This window comes from Piliocolobus tephrosceles, chromosome 18 (genome assembly GCF_002776525.5).
Source record: "Piliocolobus tephrosceles isolate RC106 chromosome 18, ASM277652v3, whole genome shotgun sequence".
In the NCBI taxonomy this organism is placed as follows: domain Eukaryota; kingdom Metazoa; phylum Chordata; class Mammalia; order Primates; family Cercopithecidae; genus Piliocolobus; species Piliocolobus tephrosceles.
Window position 1 is genome coordinate 50230371 of NC_045451.1, and position 21989 is coordinate 50252359.

Sequence of the window (21989 nt, forward strand, 5' to 3'; positions counted from 1 at the left end):
ATAACTTGGTCTAATTTTTTTTTTTTTTTTTTTTTTTTTTAAGAGACATAATCTTCTTTTGTTGCCCAGGCTGGAGTGCAGTGGTGCCATCATAGTTCACTGCAGCCTCAAACTCCTGGGCTCAAGGGATCCTCCCACTTCAGCCTCCCTAGTAACTGGGATTACAGGTGTGCACCACCAGGTCCAGCTAATTTTGTCGTTGTTGTTGTAGAGACAGGGTCTTGTTCTGTTACCCAGGCTGGCCTTGAACTCATGGGGTCAAACAATCCTCCCACCTCGGCCTCCAGAGTGCTGGGATTACAGGTGTAAGCCACTGCACCTGGCCTAAATTCTTGCTATGTTAGCTTGCATAGGATTTGGCACATAATAGAAGCTCAAATTCAATTTTTCATATCTAAAGTAGGAATAAAATATATACTTCTCAGATTAGATAATATATATTTTATTCAAATTTTCTTCTTCCTTAGAATAAAGGATCCTAGGGCAAGAACATATCATATTTATCTTATTTCCTTATGCCTAGACCTAACATAACTTGGCACACAGTAGACACCTCATGAATAAAGAATTTCTTTTTAGGATAAAGATTTCTGGTACTTTTCTTTCTCTTCTGATGGATTTTTGCTAGGTTTTTGTTTGCTTGTTTTTTCCAAATGTCTTCTACTTCACATCAGTTCCTATAACAGAGCACTTGGGCAGGTCAGAAATGGGAGAAGAATGGCTGATACACAGAATCAGATGGGAGTTCTTTTTCAGTGACATACCTTTCTTTCCCTAAATTCTCATACAACCACATTTTCTCCCCAGAGGAGTTCTCACCACTCTTATGCGTCACTATTACTTATGGGAAAATAAGAATGATTTCATTCACTATTATATTTTTTAGGTGTGATAGGACAGGGAAAAGATTAGGAATCATCAATGTAAGGGCTTCTGAGAATACATAAAATGTATAGGCCAGGTGCGGTGGCTCTTGCCTGTAATCGCAGCACTTTGGGAGGCCACAGCAGGAGGATCAACTCAGGTCAGTAGTTCGAGACCAGCTTGGTCAACATGGTGAAACCATGTTTCTACTAAAAATACAAAAGCTAGCCGGCGTGTTGGCGCACGCCTGTAATCCCAGCTACTTGGGAGGCTGAGGCAGGAAAACTGCTTGAAGGTTTCTCAAGGAGGTGGAGGTTGCTCTGAGCCAAGACTGCGCCATTGCACTCCAGCCTGGGCAACAAGAGAGAAACTCTGTCTCAAAAAAAAAGAAAAGATAGAAACATCTTCACAGGATCGTATGAGCTTTGATCATCAGGATCATAGGTGAGAGCATCTAACATGGGTCCATTAGGATACATTTCCTAAAGTTTCTCACACCAAACACCAAAGACACAGAAATGGATTTGATACTGCTTCATGGATACATGGAGGCAAATATCCTGTCTCCCCCCTAGTCTTTTTGAACTGGTCCTTACTAGGGTTTTCAATAAGACACCCCTCCCTTATCCCATTAAGAATAAAGGCAATATTACTGACAGATCATAACCAACAGGGTAATCGGCTTTCCAGTTCTCCTATTTTTCTTTTTTCTAAAGACAGTGTTTTACTCCCATCACCCAGGCTGGAGTGCAATGACGCGATCTCGGCTCACTGTAGCCTCTACCTCCCGCACTCAAACAATCCTCCTGCCTCCTACAGGTACACTCCAATGTAACCGGCTAGTTTTTTTTAATTTTTTTCTAGAGATGGGATTTCACCATGTTGGCCAGTCTGGTCTCGAACTCCTGACCTCCTGACCACAAGTGATCTGCCTGCCTTGGCCTCCCAAAGTGCTGGGATTACAAGTGTGAGCCACCATGTCTGGAGAGTTCGCCTAATCTTGACAGTGTTTCCCCATTTTTGTATTGTTATAGGGAATCCCTAAAAGTATACCATACTCGGTGCAGGTCTGACAGCCCTCACTGTGAATGACAAGTATTTTCTTTCTCTTTTTTTTTTTGTTTGAGACAGAGTTTCACTCTTGTCGCCCAGGCTGCAGTGCAATGGCATGATCTTGGCTCACTACAATCTCCACCTCCCAGGTTCAAGCGATTCTCCTGCCTCAGCCTCCCGAGTAGCTAGGATTACAGGTATGCATCACTATGCCCGGCTAATTTTGTATTTTCAGTAGAGACGGGCTTTCTTCATGTTGGTCAGGCTGGTCTTGAACTCCCAACCTCAGGTGATCCACCTGCCTCAGCCTCCCAAAGGGCTGGGATTACAGGCATGAGCCAGCACGCCCAGCCAACGACATACATTTTCTACTATAAAACTTGAATTCCATTTCTAAAATCTGTACATGACTGATTTAATATTTAATAGAAAATAGGTGTGTCAGAACTTAATTTTTTTCTGGTACCATTTTCTTGGGTTCTAATAGCATAGATGCATGAACACCATATTTTACCTTTGAGGGCTTTCAGTTGCCAAGTACTATGTATGCAATCTACTATCAATGATCCTTAGTGAACAGCATGTTCTATCAACTTCTCCTGAAGCCAGAAGATGAATTCTAGGAGTACAAGTGTAAAAGAGCTGGAAGACAGTGCACTCATGTTACAGCCATCCCAAGATGCAAAGGATTCGATCCTTCGGAATATATATGATAATGGACACTCTGCTCTATCTGTGGCTTAGATTAACCTCCACAGCAACTCAGCTGATTATAGAACACTTTCCATGTGATGACAAGTGCCATTTGAGGAGGTAATTAGAGGTTACTCAATCCAATACCCAAGGAAGAAAAAAGGAACATGCACTGAAAATATTCACAGGCAACTATGTAATTAAAATCAAGGTACAAGACTGCATACCTAATTTTTTTTTCTTTTTTTTGAGACGGAGTCTCGCTCTGTCACCCAGGCTAGAGTGCAGTGGCACAATCTCGACTCACTGCAACCTCCACCTCCTGGGTTCAAGCGATTCTCCTGCCTCAGCCTCCTGAGTAGCTGGGTGCATACCACCACGCCCGGCTAATTTTTGTATATTTAGTAGAGACAGGGTTTCACCCTATTGGCCAGGCTGGTCTTGAACTCCTGATCTTGTGATCTGCCCACCTCAGCCTCCCAAAGTACTGGGATTACAGGCATGAGCCACCACACCCGGCCACTGAAAGCAAATCTATTGGAAATTTTTTTTTCCTTCCAGAGTTATTACCACATAGATCTCCACTGTTGCATCAAGTCATAGATATTCTAAGTACTCAGGGAAATTAACTGCTATGGGGAGGGGTAGCCCAGTATGTAGTCACCACAGTTTACACTTCAAACCAAAAGTCCTGTCCCTTCCTTAAGGAAATGAGCCCCCAGGGTAAGGTAGAAAATATAGAACTCAGGCTGGGCGCGGTGGCTCACGCCTGTAATCCCAGCACTTTGGGAGGCTGAGGCGGGAGGATCACGAGGTTGGGAGATAGAGACCATCCTGCCCAACATGGTGAAACCCCATCTCTACTAAAAATGCAAAAATTAGCTGGGTGCGGTGGCGCATGCCTGTAATCTCAGCTACTCAGGAGGCTGAGGCAGGAGAATTGCTTGAACCAGGGTGTCAGAGGTTGTAGTGACATCGTGCCACCACACTCCAGCCTGGAGACAGAGCAAGACTCTGTCTCAAAAAAAAAAAAAAAAGAAAATATAGAACTCACTGGAACCTTTGAATCAGGGTGAATGGAATCATGTCTTTTTTTTTTTTTTTTTTTTAAAGACAGAGTCTTGCTGTTGTTGCCCAGGCTGGAGTGCAATGGCGTGATTTCGGTTCACTGCAACCTCTGCTCCCTGGGTTCAAGCAATTCTCCTGCCTCAGCCTCCTGAGTAGCTGAGATTACAGGTTCCTGCCAACATGCCCAGCTAATTTTTGCATTTTTAGTAAAGACGGGGTTTCACCATGTTGGCCAGGCTAGTCTCGAACTCCTGACCTCAGGTGATCCACCTGCCTTGGTCTCCCAAAGTGCTGGGATTACAGGTGTGAGCCACCGCGCTCAGCCTGTCTTTCTTTACTACCCTTTTTTCCACATCAGTACATCCTGCTATGTTCTAGGCACTCTGCCAAGAACTGGGCATGCAGTGTTGAACGAAGGACTTAGGTCCCGTAACTCCATAAGCCTAATAAATTAGAGGGAGAGACAGACATGAAATGAATATGCAATTATAAGTTGTGGCAAATACTGAAAAGCACAGGGGAGAAAAGAAAAAGCTGAAATTAATTTAAGTGTCAGGGAGGGCTTCCTGGAAGAAGTAAAATTTAAGCTAAGTTCCAAAGGATGAGTAAAAGCCAGCCAGTGAAACAAAGAGCACCTGGAGGCCTGGCGCCATGGCTCATGCCTATCATCCCAGCACTCTGGGGGGCCGAGGCAGGGGGATTGCCTGATGTCACAAGTTCGAGACTCAGCCTGGGCAACATGATGGTGAAACCCTGTCTCTTCAAAAAAAAAAGAAAAAAGCACTCTGGACAGAGAGCTGGAGAGCATGGTTCCTGCTAAAACATCTTCCCTTAACAGAATAAAATACATTTCTCTCAAAAGTAGTCTCATTAATGCTATCTACATTTAAGGAAAAAGAAAAAAAGTGGTCTCGTAATGTAGTCTAAAGCATGCTGTTTGTGTCATCGGCTTCCTTTGAGTGTAATATTCCAGAGATAGAATTATTTAAAAAAAAAAAAAAATTACCGAGCTTAGTGGCTCATGCTTGCAACCTCAATGCTTTCAGAAGCCAAGGTGGGAGGATAGCTTGAAGCCAAGAATTTGAGACCAGCCTGGGCAACATAGCAAGATCTCATCTTTACCCAAAAAAAAAAAAAAAAAAAAAAGAATTATCCAGTTGTGGTGCTGCACACCTGTAGTCCCAGCTACCCAGGAGGCTGAGGTAAGGATCACTTGAGCCCAGGAGTTTAAGGTTACAGTGAGCTACTACTGCACCACTGCAGTTCAACCTGGGTGATAGAGAAAGACCCTGTCTTCAATTTTTAAAAAATGGCAGAATATATAACAATATAATTACTGCTTGACAAAAAGGAGCTATTGGCTCTTAAGGCTGCATATAAGAAAAGTCAAAATCCCCTGATGTTTTTTACATACATTTTATCATTCTTGAGCAGCTCAGAAAGAAAAGACTGGTTATCTTGTGGTTTGATCTCTGAGTTATCTAATTATTTTTGGAAGTCAGAAGAATCATTTACCCAGGAAATCTCTAACTGCCAGGAAACCTCTTATGTGAGGTAGGTCAGATAATGTCACTGATCTTATCTGCTTGCAAAACCTGTAATCCAGTCCTTTAAAGCAATAAGTCCTGGTTAACTTCCACACCCATCCAGAATCAGCATTGGACCCAGCCCTCCTTGCCCAGGACTTCCCTCAGGGCGTTTTCACCCACATGTCCCCATTAGGGATTCCTAAGCATGTGAACCCCAGCTATACCACATATCTGTCCCCTGCCTTTTCCTAACTATGGGGTAAATCATGACTTCTAGTGGCTCCAGATCCTGCTCAAGAGTGAAACACTAACACAGGACACCTGAAGGTCTTGTGTTCCAATTGCCACCTCTAGACAGCCCTAGGATATTACAGAACCTTGGATTTCTGAACAATCTGCTCCTGCCATGACAGCATCCTGGTCTTTGTGGTGAGATTTTACCACTTCACTTCCCCATCCTCTGCCTCCCCACCACCCCCCAACTCACACCATCACCCCATGTGGGTTCTCTAACTGTGAGAGGACATCACTTCCTCTAAGAAATCTTCTCTAGGCCCAATTTTATAGAATTGAAAAGCGTAGTGAACCTCCACTATCACCACCACCCTCTTCTATTAATGGAGTGATCGCCAGGTGATAGAGTGCTTACTTTATTATATGCCTGATTGATTTACTACCTGTGAAAAAGGTATGAATGTCATCACTATCCCCATTTTACAAATGACGAAATAGTGCAGAAAGAATTTAATAGACTTCCTGGGATTAGAACCAAGCCTATCCCCTTTAAAGCCTAGGATTTAACTACAAAAGCCCATAGGCAATCTGATCTCACCATTCCTAGTTTGTTTCCCTGCTTAGGTCAGCTGTCTTCAATGACCCTGAAGACCTATAAAATCACAGAGGACCTAGTTTCATGGGCCACCTTCAATTTGGGCCAAAGTGAGCAGCACGTGGACTGGATTTCTGCTGGAGCAGGGACACAGTACCACAGAACTGACCAATCTGTGGCCAATCTGTGGCCTGCCCCAGATTGCTGCTTAGATGCAGCCTAGGACCACAGTCCAGAGGGCTTGGCATTCTTCCAACCAAAGCAGCACCCTGGGAACTAATGGTCAGGGTTTAACTCTCTTCATAGAGTTGCTAGGAGACAAGAAAGTACTTAGAACTCAGTAAACTCGATGATAGTAGTCACTATCATTCCATCCTTATGCTTTCTTCTAACTTCCTCTAGCTCCCCAGGGACCTATTGTGAACCAACTCCCTAGCCCAGTTCCTCCTACAGAGCAACTTGAGCAGGAAAAGCCCATGACCATCTCCTCTGCTCCCTCAACATCTAACAAGCTCCTACTTAGCCATTCCAAGTGTCAACTCCCTAGGCCATTAAGATCAATAACAAATATCTCTGCATGCTTTTCTCTTGAACTTGCTATAGACCACAGGGGTTTCCCACGCAGCCCTGGAGCTAGATTACTGTATTCAAATTCTGTCTTTGTTACTTACCAGCTGTGTGACCTTGTATGATTGACTTAACCTCTCTGAGCCTCAGTTTATCATTTTTTAAAATGGGGATAATCATCAAGCCTATCTCATAGGATTGTTGTGAGGATTTTCTCTGTCTCTATTTTTCTTTTGAGATAGGTTTTTTTTGTTTTTTTCTTTTAGAGACAGAGTTTCACTTTTGTTGCCCAGGCTGGAGTGCAATGGCGTGATCTCAGCTCACTGCAGCCTCTGCCTCCCAGGTTAAAGTGATTCTCCTCAGTCTCCCAAGAAGCTGGGATTATAGGTGCCCCCCACCACACCCAGCTAATTTTTTAAAACATATTTTTAATAGAGACGGGGTTTCACCATGTTGGTCAGGCTGGTGTCAAACTCCTGACCTCAGGTGATCCACCCGCCTCAGCCTCCCAAAGTGCTGGGATTACAGGCGTGAGCCACTGTGCCTGGCCTCAGACAGGTTCTTGTTTTGCACCCAGGCTGGAGTGCAGTGGCACGATTTCAGTTCACTGCAACCTCCGTCCCCCTGGGCTCAAGCAATCGTCCCACCTCAGCCTCCCGAGTAGCTGGGACTGAAGGTGCGTGCCACCATGCCTTGCTAATTTTTGTATTTTTAGTAGTAGAGATGGGGTTTCACCAAGTTAGCCAGGTTGGTCTTGAACTCCTGGTCTCAAGTAATCTGCCCACATTGGCCTCCCAAAGTGCTGGATTGCAGGTGTGAGCCACTGTGCCCGGCTGTATGTATCTTTCTCTTTATTTTCTATTATCTTCCTATCTATTATCTATCTACCTACCTAATATACTTATGTTTCAATCTCATCCACTTTCTGAAAGGATTTTATGGAAAAAACCCTAAAACTGAAAAACTTCTAAAAACTTATATAAGAAAACAACACACACCCATTTGTGTATATATTACATAAAAATACATACTACATAAAATAATCTTCAAAGTATCATTTTATATTTGTTGAGCCAAGGTAAATTAAACATAAATGTTCCTAATTATAGCCCATTAAGGTCAAAGTGGTTTACTCATAGATTGCTGACACAAATATAAATTGACTCAGACTTTTTGGAAAGCACTTTAAAATTACATTTCAAGGACTATTAAAAAGTCTGCATTATTAATTGCAGAAACAATAATGTAAAGAATTTCCTCTTAGAGAAATTCCAATATAAGGAAAAGTTTAAATGTACAAGAATAGGAACTCAAATTCTAAAAATTGGTAACAATCCAGGCCAGGAGTGGTGGCTCATGCCTGTAATCCCAGCACTTTGGGAGGCCGAGGTGGGAGATCACGAGGTTAGAAGATTGAGACCTCAGCCTCTCTAGTAGCTGGGATGACACGTGCCTGCCAATGCACCCAGCTAATTTTTGTATTTTTACTAGAGATGGGGTTTCACCATATTGGCCCAGCTGGTAAACTTAGATCTTAACTGTGCATTTTGGATCATTTTAGTTGATTACGCCCATGATTACCTGTTAGAGATAATGTGTAATTTCATAAATGAGTGATTACACATTAGTCATTCTTATCAGTTTCAACACAACACTTTCACATATTATAAATAGTCATAGAGCTACCATAACCTTAACATAAATCATTATCCTTTATAATATATCTATAAGTAGAAATCTACTAAATGGCTTTCCTAATGTGTCCTGAATTCAGACACTGCTGTAATACATGTAACAAAAATCCTTACCACAGGCCTCCTTTCCGATCTGTGATGAGTAATACAGTGATCCAGGAGGCTGTCTTCATCCAGTTCCCTTTGACAAAAGGGACATACACACCTGGAAAGAACACAGAATACAAATATTACTAAAATTGTTGGCAACTAGATAGTAGTCACTTTTTTTTTCTTTTTTTTGAGACAAGAGTCTTGCTCTGTGGCCCAGGTTGTAGTGTAGTGGCATGATCTCAGCTCAGTGCAACCTCCCCACCTCCCAGGTTTAAGGGGTCCTCCTGCCTCAGCCTCCCAAGTAGCAGGGATTACAGGCCCCCACCACCACACCAAGCTAATCTTTGTATTTTTAGTGGAGATGGGGTTTCACCATGTTGGCCAGGCTGGTCTCAAACTCCTGACTTAAGGTGATTCACCCGCCTCAGCCTCCCAAAGTGCTGGGTGGATTACAGGTGTGAGCCACCACACCTGGCCACATATCTGAATTTGGACTAGCCACATTTCAAGTGCCCAGTGGACACATCTTGGACAGCACAGATAAGGGACAAATATTCCTAAGTATACATAAGGATTTAACAAGGTAGCTGCAGGTCACTTTTCTTTTTCTTTCTTTCTTTTTTTTTTTTTCTTTTTGAGAGGGGGTCTCACTCTGTCGCCCAGGCTGGAGTGCACTGGTGCAATCTTGGCTCACTGCAACCTCCACTTCCTGGGCTCAAATGATCCTCCTGTCTCAGTCTCCCAAGTAGCTCAGACCACAGGAACGTGCCACCATGCTAATTTTTTGTATTTTCAATAGAGGTGGGAGTTTCACCATGTTGCCCAAGCTGGTCTCAAACTCCTGAGCTCAAGCAATCCACCCTCCTTGACCTCCCAAAGTGCTGAGATTACAGGTGTGAGCCACCTCGCCCGGACTGCTGGTCATTTTTCATTCTTCACTGGAAACTAACAACATAGGCTGACGCATGTGGTTATATGCTAGTGAAGGTGGAAAACAAATAACACCCCATCTAAATGTTATGTGAATTTGGAAAGGGAGGAAGAAAAAGGTAATCCAAGGACAACTGGGTGCTGCAATCCTCAATTTCTCAGTTAATGCATGCTCAGATTGCACTTCTCTCCCAAAGAGAAGTGCAGTGAGCCAGGATCGCACCATTGCACTCCAGCCTGGGCAGCAAGCATGAAACTCTATCTCAAAAAAAAAAAAAAAAATTCAGATTTGCTGGATGTATAAGATACACACTGAATGTTGACGGCTTAATGTAAAAAGTAAAAAGAATGTGAAATATCTTGATAATTTTTATACTGATTACATGTTCAAATGATAATATTTTGGCAATATTAGCTTAGATAAAATATATTAAAAGGTAATTTAAACTTTATCTTCTCATTTGTTTAAATGTTGCAACTAGAAAATTTTGAATTACATGTGATTAACATTATATTTCTAGGCCAGGAGCGGTGGCTCACAGCTGTAATCCCAGCACTTTGGGAGGCCAAGACAGGTGGATCATGAGGTCAGGAGTTCAAGACCAGCCTGGCCAAGATGCTGAAACACCGTCTCTACTAAAAACACAAAAATTAGCCGGGCATGGTGGCACATGCCTGTGATCCCAGCTACTCGGGAGGCTGAGGCAGGAGAATCACTTGAACTCGGGCGGCAGAGGTTGCAGTGAGCTGAGATTGCGCTTCTGCACTCCAGCCTGGGCAACAGAGCAAGATTCCATCTCAAAAAAAAAAAAAAAAGAGAGAGAGAAGAAAAAAGAAATCATTATATTTCTACTGGACAATACTGCCTTAAGTTCTTAGGGGCAACATGGAGTCTTGGAGTTGTTGGCTCACTTTCTGTTACAGACGTAACTTCCTGTCCCCCAAAACTTGTACTCTGGACAAACTCTATGTGTAAGAATTTTTACCATTTGAATTATGTGGTAAATTCTTCTGTAAAGCAAAGATTTTTTATCATAAATCCAAATATTAATTTATCTTGTAAAATAATCAACAACCCTCCCCATTTTCTATTATTTTAATTCTTTACTATTTAATTCTAACCAGTAAAATAACTGGGATTCAAATGAGCTTTCATGTATTTTTAAATTTTCACAAAAGCTGTCAGCCTTGCAATCAAACCCATACTTTCTCAACCCGTTTGTAATCCTTCCTTCCTATTGGTCATTGTGGTCAATCTAACAGGATCCATACTGTGTTTATAGCTAAAATACTCATTTGAAATTTATAATGTCAGGGTATAAAGCTAATCCTATAATAACAGGTGCTTTTACAAGGCAATCTCTAGTAAAACAAAAGGAATGAAGTGATTGTTTAGACTTTTAATTTTGAAATGTAAGCTCTATTTTGAGTAATATTTTCTAAAAATGAGCAGAACTAACATTTTTCTCTGGGAGAAATTATACAGAATACCAATATTGGATACATGAGTCCACAGACAGATTAATGTCTAGAAAGCCATCAACCTTTGCTAGAGAGCACAAATCACTTTATTTGGTTAGTAGGAGCAGATTATAAACTTCATAATTACTCTGATGCAGCTCAATTTCCTTTCTCATCAGGAGAATAATAACCTAGATGTGTTTCTTTCTTTCTTTTTTTTTTTTTTTTTTTCCTGAGACAGTCTTGCTCTGTCACCCAGGCTGGAGTGCAGTAGCCAGATCTCAGCTCACTGCAACCTCTGCCTCCCAGGTTCAAGTGATTCGTATACCTAAGCCTCCAGAATAGCTGGGATTATAGGTGTGCACCACCATGCCCAGCTAATTTTTGTGTTTTACTAGAGACGGGGTTTTGCCATGTTGCCCAGGCTGGTCTCGAACTCCTGACCTCAAGTGATCTGCCTGTCTCACCCTCCCAAAGTGCTGGGATTGCAGGTGTGAGCCACTGCACCCCATGAATGTTTCTTTCTCTCTTTTTTTTAAAGAATAAAATATTATCAATATCCTCCATTATATCTACCAGCTACCTCCCTCCTTCCCCTACCCCCATACCAGATTACCCATCAAAAAGGCAAAGGATTCAGGATGCCTGCCCAGCCTGTTCTCTTGTATACTGAGATGCTGCTGTCTATATTCTAAAGAGAAACAAGCAAAATGATAAGGAACGAGCTGGTGAAATGAGCAGTGGTGACAGAAGATGGATAATCCCAACCACGATCTACTTCAGGAATCTATTAGAAAACAAAGCCTAGCAGAAATGTAACAGTTCTGCATTCTATTTTTGGATCTGTGTTAACACAAACTTGTTTGAGGAAGTTGCCCCAATCTCTCCAGTCTGTGGTTGGTTGCCCCTGGAAATTTTTAAAGTAGAGAGAGCAAAATTCTTCAACAATGATGGCTGTCAACAAATGATTACCAGTACCAGGTATGATAGTTGAGAATGTAAACACAAATACATAAATATTTTCATAAGAATGTTAAAGTTTCCAGCCCATTAAATTCCTTATAAACATTATCAATTTTAGCATTAAACTATATTGTATGGAAACAAACCTCGCTGCTGTCTCCTCAAGTTCTTGTAGTGGTCCATACTTATCTATGTACTTCTGACAAGTCCGAATATGTGCCCTCATTTCACTGAGGCAAACCTACATAAAAACAAATTCAAAATGAACTCACTGTTAAAAAAGGGCTCAATGAAAGCTTAAGTGATCCAGCCTTTTAACTTTCAAATAAGGTCATACTGTGGGATCAATTGACTAAATAGATGCATTCATAACGCCAGTACCACCAAAAATTAAGGCATTATCAAGAATACTACTATTTTTCAAATTCTCCAACACTTAGAAGACCCAACTGTTAAGTTCTTGAATTCAGTTCTTCTAAAAAGCTATACAATTTTTAAAGTAGATAGATGTGTAGTAACTCAAATTTACTTCTTTTGCATGCCATTACATAAACAGGTTTTAGAAAGAAGGAAGGGGGAAGAAAGGGTGAAGAAAAAGAGCACGAGAGAGAGAAAAGAAGAAACAATCTAAGATAGAAAAAGAGACAGAAAAAAGAAATGGAGAGATAGGAAGAATAAATGGATAAATTTTAGAGGTGCCCATAGTAAGTTAAATGAAACACTGTGCCTTAGGGAAAGATATAAATACCATGGTTTTATAACACACCCAACAGTATTACATGAATTCACAATACATGGTATACTTAATGGTCCCATTAAGAGCAAACATAAAAGACAGCTCTTGCAGTCCATTTTTATCAATGCAGAATAAAGAGCCCTTGTTCTTTCACATATACATTCAGGGATCCTAACCATGAGGGATCTGTTGCTAACATAACACATCCTATTAAATGTTTCATTAGAAACTCTGATAAGATCTTGTGCTAAAGGAAGCTCTGTACAGCTGTGGTAAGGTGGCCAACCCACTCTGCTTCGTTTTGCCCAAGCTACGGAAGTTAAACCTCAAACATGAAATCTGCTATGTCAAGGAAACAGTTATAACTGTTTAACAAATGGCAAAAATAAAAGCAAGTGGAAAAGTAAGAACAAAACCCTGGCTTTACAAATATCCACCTAAAAGACACAAAAACTAGGATTGATCTGCATAAGCTGTCTTAAACAGATGTATTTTACAATCTGTAACATCCAACTTTGCACATTAGCATTCTGTCATGTCTTTATGACTTTTGCTAGTAAAAATTTCTATTTGTATTCTTTGTTCAACAAAGATATGCATAGTCATGAAAATTAACAAGCTGTGGACTACTGACAAATGAATTGATCAATTCATAGTCTAGACACGAAATTATCTGAGACATTATAAAAATGGCAGAAGAAATGTAATTCATTGTGCCTATTCTAATGGTGCTTATAATCTAAGAGGAAAAAGGATGTGTAGACAAGTAGATAAGAAATTGTCTGATATAGGGGCTGGGCATGGTGGATCACGCCTGCAATCCCAGCACCTTGGGAGGCTGAAGTGGGTGGATTACCTGAGGTCAGGAGTTTGAGACCAGCCTGATGGAACACCCTCTCTATTAAATTAGCTGGGTGGGGTGGTGTGCACCGGTAGTCCCAGTTACTTGGGAGGCTGAGACAGGAGAATTGCCTGAATCTGGGAGGTGGAAGTTGCAGTGAGCTGAGATGGTGCCACTGCATTACAGCCTGGGCGACAGAGCAAGACTCTGTCTCAAAAAAAAAAGAAAGAAAGAAATTGTTTTATATAGGGAACTGGAATACTAAGGCCAGGCCTCAGGGAATGGCGATCTGGTCGGGACTCTGAAGAACATAGAGTGCAAAATGGGAGAGGGCAAAATGTGCGTAGAAGGAATGGGGAGCATTCCTAGAAAGAGGGATAACACAGAAAGGAAAAGACAGAATATAAGAAGTATTATCTCAAGGCTGGGCGCAGTGGCTCATGCTTGTAATCCTAGCACTTTGGGAGGCTGAGGTGGACAGATCACCTGTGGTCAGAAGTTCAAGACCAGCCTGGCCAACATGGTGAAACCCCATCTCTACTAAAATACAAAAATTAGCCGGACGTAGTGTCGGGCCCCTGTAATCCCAGGTATTCGGGAAGCTGAGGCATGAGAACCGCTTGAACCCAGGAGGTGGAGGTTGCAGTGAGCTGAGATCACACCACTGCACGCCAGCCTGGGCAACAGAGTGAGACTCTGTCTCAAATAAAAATACAAATAAAGATATAAGCCTGATCTTGGCACTCCAAAATTTACTCTCTTTCTCTGGCTTACTATTGCATTTAAGATAAAATCTAGAATCTTCTACATAACCTTCAAGACCTCACATGATCTGGGGAGGCTGATATAGTACCCAAGCTGAAAGCTGCAACAGGCAAGGTGTGCTTGATAGAGACAAATACGGCAAAGTCCAGATTAATACAGGTGGAAATATGTCACTGGGTTTGATGATAAAGCTATTCATTGGTGGCCTGGAATAGAGTAGTAGAAGTGGAGGACACATCATAGAGGATCACTGGAGTAATGGGAAGAAGGGAAAATGGAGGTGGTCAATGAAAGCATTTGTTTGACAAATTAGGGGTGATGGCAGGAGTTCAGGGTTTTTGCAGATGATATACATATATATACAAATTGGAGGCTGGGTGAGATGGCTCACGCCTGTAATCCCAGCACTTTGGAGGCCAAGGTGGGCAGATCACTTGAAGCCAGGAGTTTGAGACCAGCCTGGCCAACATAGCAAAACCCTGTCTCTACTAACAAGACAAAAAATTAGCCGGGCATTGTGGCACATGCCTGTGGTCCCAGCTACTCCAGACTCTGAGGCATGAGAAACACTTGAACCTGGCAGGTGGAGCTTGCAGTGAGCTGAGATTGCGCCACTGCACTCCAACCTGGGCAACAAAGCAAGACTCTGTCTCAAAAAAAAAACAAAAAAAAAGACATGGACCCAAAGAGTGAGCGGTAGCAAGGTTTGTTGTGAAGAGCAAAAGGACAAAGTTCCCACAGCCTGGAAGGGGACCCCAGGGGGATGCCACTGCTAGCTGGGGTGGCCGGCTTTAGTCTCTTATTGTCCCCTTTTTTCAATCCAACCCGCGATTGGCTACTTTTAGAATCCTGCTGATTGGTGCGTTTTACAGAGTGCTGATTGGTGCGTTTCATAGAGCAGTGATTGGTGCGTTTCATAGAGCAGTGATTGGTGCGTTTTATGGAGCGCTAATTTTTTAACAATCCTCTTGTAAGACAGGAAAGTTCCCCAAGTCCTCACGTGACCCAGGAAGTCCAGCTGGCCTCACAGCTCACCAGCACTTTGGGAGGCCGAGGCAGGCGGATCATGAGGTCAGGAGATCGAGACCATCCTGGCTAACATCGTGAAACTGTGTCTCTACTAAAAATACCAAAAATTAGCCAGGTGCGGTGGGACGTGCCTGCAGTCCCAGCTACTCCAGAGGCTAAGGCAGGAGAATCGCTTGAACCCGGGAGGCGGAGGTTGCAGTAAGCCGAGATCGCACCACTGCACTCTAGCCTGGGCGAAAGAGCGATACCCCGTCTCAAAAAAAGAAAAGGTGGGTACCATGGGTCAGAAGCAGAAGTGAAATAACTTTCACAGGGACTTAAGCTCGTAACCATGAACATAGGTGGGGTCACATACCAGGGTGTCACACTCAGAGCAGTTCTTATACTCTGATTTCATTCTTTTGGCTACATCAGTTGCTGGAACTCCTTCTGAAGGAAGATATGCCCGGCAATAAGGACAGGTCCATTTGTTGCTCTTTAGACTGGTAGCAATACAGGAACGGCAGAATCTATCCCAAACAAACCAAAAATACATCACTTTCCTTGAAAGCTGTAAGGAGCCACCACCATGTATTCATTTGTGTAAATTGTAATTTAATGACACCTTGTACCCCATGAGCCATACTACCAAATTACAGGTCCACTTGCACCCTACACATCCCGAGAATTGCTTAACTTCCCAGCAAGACTTCTTTGAAATCACACATTCTTACCGTATGCACTTTCACACATTTTAAGAAAAGTAAGAATTCAAAGTGGGTGAAATAGCTTTCCTATAGGCTAAGTTTAAACGACAATTGAAAGAATGTCTACATTAGATTTTACCTCAAATTTCTTGAGAAAATATGTCTTTCTTCTGTGGGGTTTTGTGTGTCACATAAGAAAATAGCAGGAAGTCAAGGAAGTAAAAATACCAGACACATTGAAATTCCCTATAAAACCGTTTTCTCCTTGCCTCCCTTCCTCCCTCCCCTCTTTACTCCCTCCGTCCCTCCCTCCGTCCCTTCCTTCCTTCCTTCCTTCTCTCTCTTTCTCTCCCTCCCTCTCTGCCCACCTCTCTTTTTCTTTCTTTCAAGAGCCAGGGTCTCGCTAGGTTTCTTAGGCTGGATTCAAACTCCTGGGCTCAAGAGATCTTCCCCACTTAACCTCCCAAATGGCTGGGACTACAGGTGCAAGTACCACACCCAGCATAAAATGATTTTAAAGTCATCCCCAGATATAGAAAATTAGCTAATTAAAATAACCCCTATTAGGAATGTCCTCCAAGTCAAGAAATATGTACTTTGGTTTATTTAAAGGTGCTCATTATGAAATCTTAACATAATCAACATTTCCAGAAAATTCTCACCCATTTATAGGAGTTATTGAAGGCTCCATGAACACAGAAATAAAAACGAGCATTTAGGTATTTATACAAATCAGCATGAACCTCATACCTCTTAAACTACTCAGCGCATAATATCTATTTGGGAGTATTAATACATGTCAAAAGGTAAGCTTTTTTAATTTTAAGTATACTATACATACTGGAAAGTTCTTATATCATAAGCATATAGTTGAATGAAATTTCAAAATTGAACACATCCATATAACCAGTACCTAAAACAAAAACAGCATGGCCAGCCCCTAAAATTTCCCCTCTTGTTTCTTTCTCTCTTTTTTTTTTTTTTTTTGAGATGGAGTCTTGCTCTTGTCACCCAGGCTGGAGTGCAATGGTGTGATCTCAGCTCACTGCAACCTCCACCTCCCAGGTTCAAGCAATTCTCCTGCCTCAGCCTCCTGAGTAGCTGGGATTACAGGCACCCACCACCATGCCTGGCCAATTTTTTGTATTTTTAGTAGAGACAGGGTTTCACCATGTTGGTCAGGCTGGTCCCGAACTCCTGACCTCAGGTGATCCACCTGCCTCAGGCTCCCAAAGTGCTGGGATTACAGGCGTGAGCCACTGTGCTCAGCCTCCAGACACAATTCTAACCCCTCCAAAGCAATCATTGACTTTTTAAAATGTATTTTAACATATAAAAATTATACTTATCAAACATTGTACCAGCCTATAGACCACAGCTTTCTCACCCCTGCTTACTGTCTTTGGTGGTGGCAATCATTGACTTCTAATAACAAAGATCAGTTTTGCCTGTTTCTGTACTTCCTGTAAATGGAACCCTCTGGTATGTATTCTTGGTCTTCTTTAGCTCAATATTATGGTCAAAAGATTCACCCATATTGTTGTACATGGTTGAGATTGTCCATTCTGATTTTGTGAAGTCTATTGTATGAATACACCCAAATTTATTTACCATTCTGTTGTTAATGGGCATCTGAATAGTATTTAAATACTTGCAGATGATAGACTTTAGTGATGAGCAGGCACAGCTATTTTCCAAACCATTCTTCTTCTTTTTTTCCTCTTTAACTCCTAATTATATTAGTCATTACTGATGTTTTTCCTCTTTTTTTCTTTCTTATTATGTTTGAATTTGGCTTGGATCATGACTGATTCATAACAATATTCTCTTCTGCATCTGTTATCAAATTACTATAAGCACACAGAGGATGCTCACTTGTGCGGTGATTGAGACATCTACTTGTTTATACCTGTCCAGCATCCATTCCTCCTTTTTCTTGCAATAGCATCCTGCTCTTGCTCTGCAGGAACAATGCCTCTTTTATTACATATAGACTCAGTGGGACCTCAATCAAGGTGCCTGCCAACTCCTGCTGAAGGTGTGAGCACCTGGCAAGCCAAATCATGTACAGACCATGTCTCTGGAATTGAACACTGCACACAGTGACATAATGACTGATTCAGTAGCAACTAGATGGAATTTTTCTCCGTTTACGTAGAACTCCATATCTGCCTTGGTTCCTACCCTTTCCTTCTAGCTATTTTTGTTATTTTTTGGTAATTTTTTTTTTTTTTTTTTTTTTTTTTTGAGATGGAGTTTAGCTCTGTTGCCCAGGTGCATTCTCGGCTCACTGCAATCTCCATCTCCCAGGTTCAAGCGATTCTCCTGCCTCAGCCTCCCAAGTAGCTGGGATTGCATGTGTGCACCACCATGCCTGGCTAATTTTTTTTTTACTTCCAGTAGAGACAGGGTTTTGCCATGTTGGCCAGGTTAGTCTCGAACTCCTGACCTCAAATGATCTGCCCGCCTCGGCCTCCCAAAATGCTGGGATTACAGGCATGAGTCACTGTGCCTGGCCAGTAATTTTTTATGTCTGATTTCAAGCTTGATACACTGGCTCTCTACAATAATTTGTGAAAATACTTCCATATACCTTAATTCACTTAACCTTAATAAACTCCCAAGAAAGATCATTATTTCCACGTATAGATAAGGAAACTGAGGCACATATAGGGTAAGTTGCTTCTGCAAGATCACATAAAGGAGCAGTGTGAAGAAGAAGCAAGAACAACCTTCAGACCGACTATAACCCATACGCTGTTGCATCCTTTACCCAGGGTTTATGTCCCACTGCAGCTGCCGCCCTGCTCAAGAGAAAGACTGAGCAGGATGCTAAGGAGATAACGCCAAGGTGAAGGACGAACCAGAGAAGACCCGCAAGGTTGTCTGTTAAACCTGCTCCTCCAAAGCCAAGTCTAAGGAGGCCCTTGCAAAGAAGGGAGAGAAAGTACCCAGAGATAAAGGGAAGAACTGATGCTGGCAAGGAGGGGAATAACCCTGCAGAGAATGCAGATGCCTAAACAGACCAGGCACAGGAAGCCAAGGTGCTGAAGGTGCCAGGTGAAGTGTGTGCATTCGTGATAACTATGTACTTGTGATGACTGTACAGTTTGAAATACTATTTTTATCAAGATTTACAAAAATGCAGAATTTGTTTTTTTTTTTTTCTTTCGTTATTTTAAGGTACGTTGTTAGCACTTCATTTTTGTTTTCTGGGGACGGGACATCTGTCACTGTCACTAATAGAATGTCTTGAAGCTGGATTGATGTGGGGAAAACACCTTTCCCTTCTAGTTTTTTGTTTGTTTTGTTTGTTTGTTTGTTTGTTTGAGACGGAATATCACTCTTGTTGCCCAGGCTGGAGTGCAATGGCAAGATCTCTGCTCACTGCAACCTCCACCTCCCAGGTTCAAACAATTCTCCTGCTTCAGCCTCTTGAGTAGCTGGGATTACAGGCATGCGCCACCACACCCAGTTAATTTTGTATTTTTAGTAGAGACGGGTTTTCTCCGTGTTGGTCAGGCTGGTCTCGAACTCCCGACCTCAGCTGATCCACACACCTCACCTGAGTGCGGCCTCCCAAAGTTTTGGGATTACAGGCATGAGCCACTGCAACCAGACCTTTTTTTTTTGTTTTTTTGGGTCGGAGTCTTGCTTCGTTGCCCAGGCTGGAGTGCAATGGTATGATCTCGGCTCACTGCAACCTCCACCTCCCGAGTTCAAACGATTCTCCTGCCTCAGCCTCCCAAGTAACTGGGATTACAGGCGTGCACCACCATGCTTGGCAAATTTTTGTATTTTTAGTAGTAGAGGAGGGGTTTCACCATGTTGGCCAGGCTGGTGTTCCCTTCTAATTTTGAGAGGCTTCCTCTTGGCTCCCAGGAGGAGGGATCCCCTGACTTTGACAAACATAGACACCTTGGCACAAGAGCCTTGTGGTACGGAAAAACGAATTTGTTTTTATGTCCTCTTCTCCCTTTCCATCTTCAGCATAAACTTAACTCCGTTAAACCCAGACACCTTTTGGGGCCTGAGCCCCAGTCATTGGTTAGCAGCGTGTCAGGCAATCTGGACTTCCCAGTGATGCCCCTGAGATGGGGCTCCTCAAAAGAGCAGTGGTTCGATCGCTATACTGTGTATCTTCAGACAAATTCTGCCATTCTCTTTTCACTCCCTGAAAGTCAGGCTGAGCTCATGTTGAACAACATGCTAAATGTGAAATGTCACCCCATGCCCTAAACTTTCTTGTTCAGAGCATCAAATGAATACTCCATTGGGTTTTTTGTTGTTGTTGTTGTTGTTGTTGTTGTTGCCAGATGTCTTGCTCTGTTGTCCAGGCTGCAATGGCGCAATCTCGGCTCACTTCAACTTCTGCCTCCCAGGTTCCAGTGATTCTCCTGCCTCAGCCTCCCAAGTAGCTGGGATTATACAGGCATGAGCCACCAAGCCCGGCCCTCCACTGGGTTTTAAAGTGGCTTTACGTTTTTTGGTAGTCCACTGAAAAAGGGAGTTTGAAAGTTGTTGTATACTGTTAAGGACTGTCTGCCCATGTTCTGCCTGAAATGCTGTGACTGTTTATGGAAAGCATCTTTAATAAAGCTGGATAAAGTTTGGCTTGGGGGGAAAAAAGCACATAAATAGAAAGTGCTTGAGCTTGGCTGGGCATGGTGGCTCACGCCTGTAATCCCAGCACTTTGGGAGGTGGGTGGATCACCTGAGGTCAGGGGTTCGAGACCAGCCTGGCCAAAAAAGAGAGAAACCCTCTCTTTTCTCCAAAGAAAAAAAAAAAAAAAAAAAAGCAGCCAGGCATGGTGGCTTCAGCCTGTAAACCCAACACTTTGGGAGGCTGAGGCGGGTGGATCGCTTGAGGTCAGGAGTTTGAGACCAGCCTGGCCAACATGATGAGACTCCATCTCTACTAAAAATTCAAAAAATTAGCCAGGTGTGGCGGCACATGCCTGTAATCCCAGCTACTCGGGAGGCTGAGGTGGGAGAACCACTTGAACCCAGGAGGTGGAGGTTGGAGTGAGCCAAGATCGTGCCACTGCACTCCAACCTGGGTGACAGAGGAAGACTCCATCTCAAAAACAAACCAAACAAAACAAAATACAAAATTTAGCTGAGTGTGGTGGTGCATGCCTGTAGTCCCAGCTACTTGGGAAGTTAAGGCAGGAGAATCACTTGAACCCGGGAGGCAGAGGTTGCAGTGAGCCGAGATCGCGCCACTGCACTCCAGCCTGGGCAACAGCAAGACTCTATCTCTCAAAAAAAAAAAAAAAGAAAAGAAAAGAAAAGAAAGTGCCTGAACTTCGTTGGTCTTAAGCTGGGGTTTTCTGACCCAAATTTCGGTAACCTTTTATTCCACCACCACAGCTACCCCAGTTGGAAAGAGCAATATTTTAAGATCAAGAAATCTAAGTCCTCTGCTATACATATTTTACTTCTTCTTTCTATCTCAGCTGATTATAAGTTCTAAGGTACAATCTGACCTTGAATGTCTCTGAGTCTCTAAGAATTGGTTCTCAAAGTATAGTCTATGAATGAAATTTATGACAAATGGCTCAAATGCTCAACTCATAATTAACATTTCTAATACAACACCTATGGTTCTGACATGAATTATCTGCTTACATTATTTAGAGGCAAGCAGATAACATTTTGTTTTTTGTCAACTAGCAGTTTTCCCTTTTTCTTCCCCCCCCCCGCAACCCCCCCACAATTTGAGTTGTATGCCAGTGCAAGCAGAATACAAACACTGGTGCCGAGCCCTATGGGGGACGCTTGTATACATTATCCCCTATTATTGTAGGCTCCTACGATAATTCATAAAATGCTGCTGTGCTAACCCGGGCGCAGTGGCTCACGCCTGTAATCCCAGCACTTTGGGAGGCCGAGGCGGGTGGATCACGAGGTCAGGAGATTGAGACCATCCTGGCTAACACGGTGAAACCCCGTCTCTACTAAAAATACAAAAAATTAACTGGGCGTGCTGGCAGATGCCTGTAATCCCAGCTACTAGGGAGGCTGAGGCAGGAAAATGGCATGAACCTGGGAGGCGGAGGTTGCAGTAAGCCAAAATCACGCCACTGCACTCCAGCCTGGGTGACAGAGAGATTCTGTCTCCAAAAAAAAAATGCTGCTGTGCTTTCTCATTTTATTGATGGCAAACTAAGGTTCAGAGTAGTGTA

The 21989-nt window shown here is 42.7% G+C and overlaps 1 protein-coding gene across 2 annotated transcripts in view; it reads right to left on the reverse strand.

The window, feature by feature from the left end:
* Positions 1-21989, reverse strand: part of RNF125 (ring finger protein 125) — a 48125-nt gene that overhangs the window by 13295 nt on the left and 12841 nt on the right. For both annotated transcript variants that reach the window (XM_023207738.1, XM_023207739.1), the window contains exons 2-4: positions 15471-15624; positions 11891-11985; positions 8412-8502 (exon numbers count right to left, since the gene is read on the reverse strand). In XM_023207738.1, coding sequence (XP_023063506.1) covers positions 8412-8502; positions 11891-11985; positions 15471-15624 — 340 coding nt within the window. The remainder of the gene's footprint in view (positions 1-8411; positions 8503-11890; positions 11986-15470; positions 15625-21989) is intronic.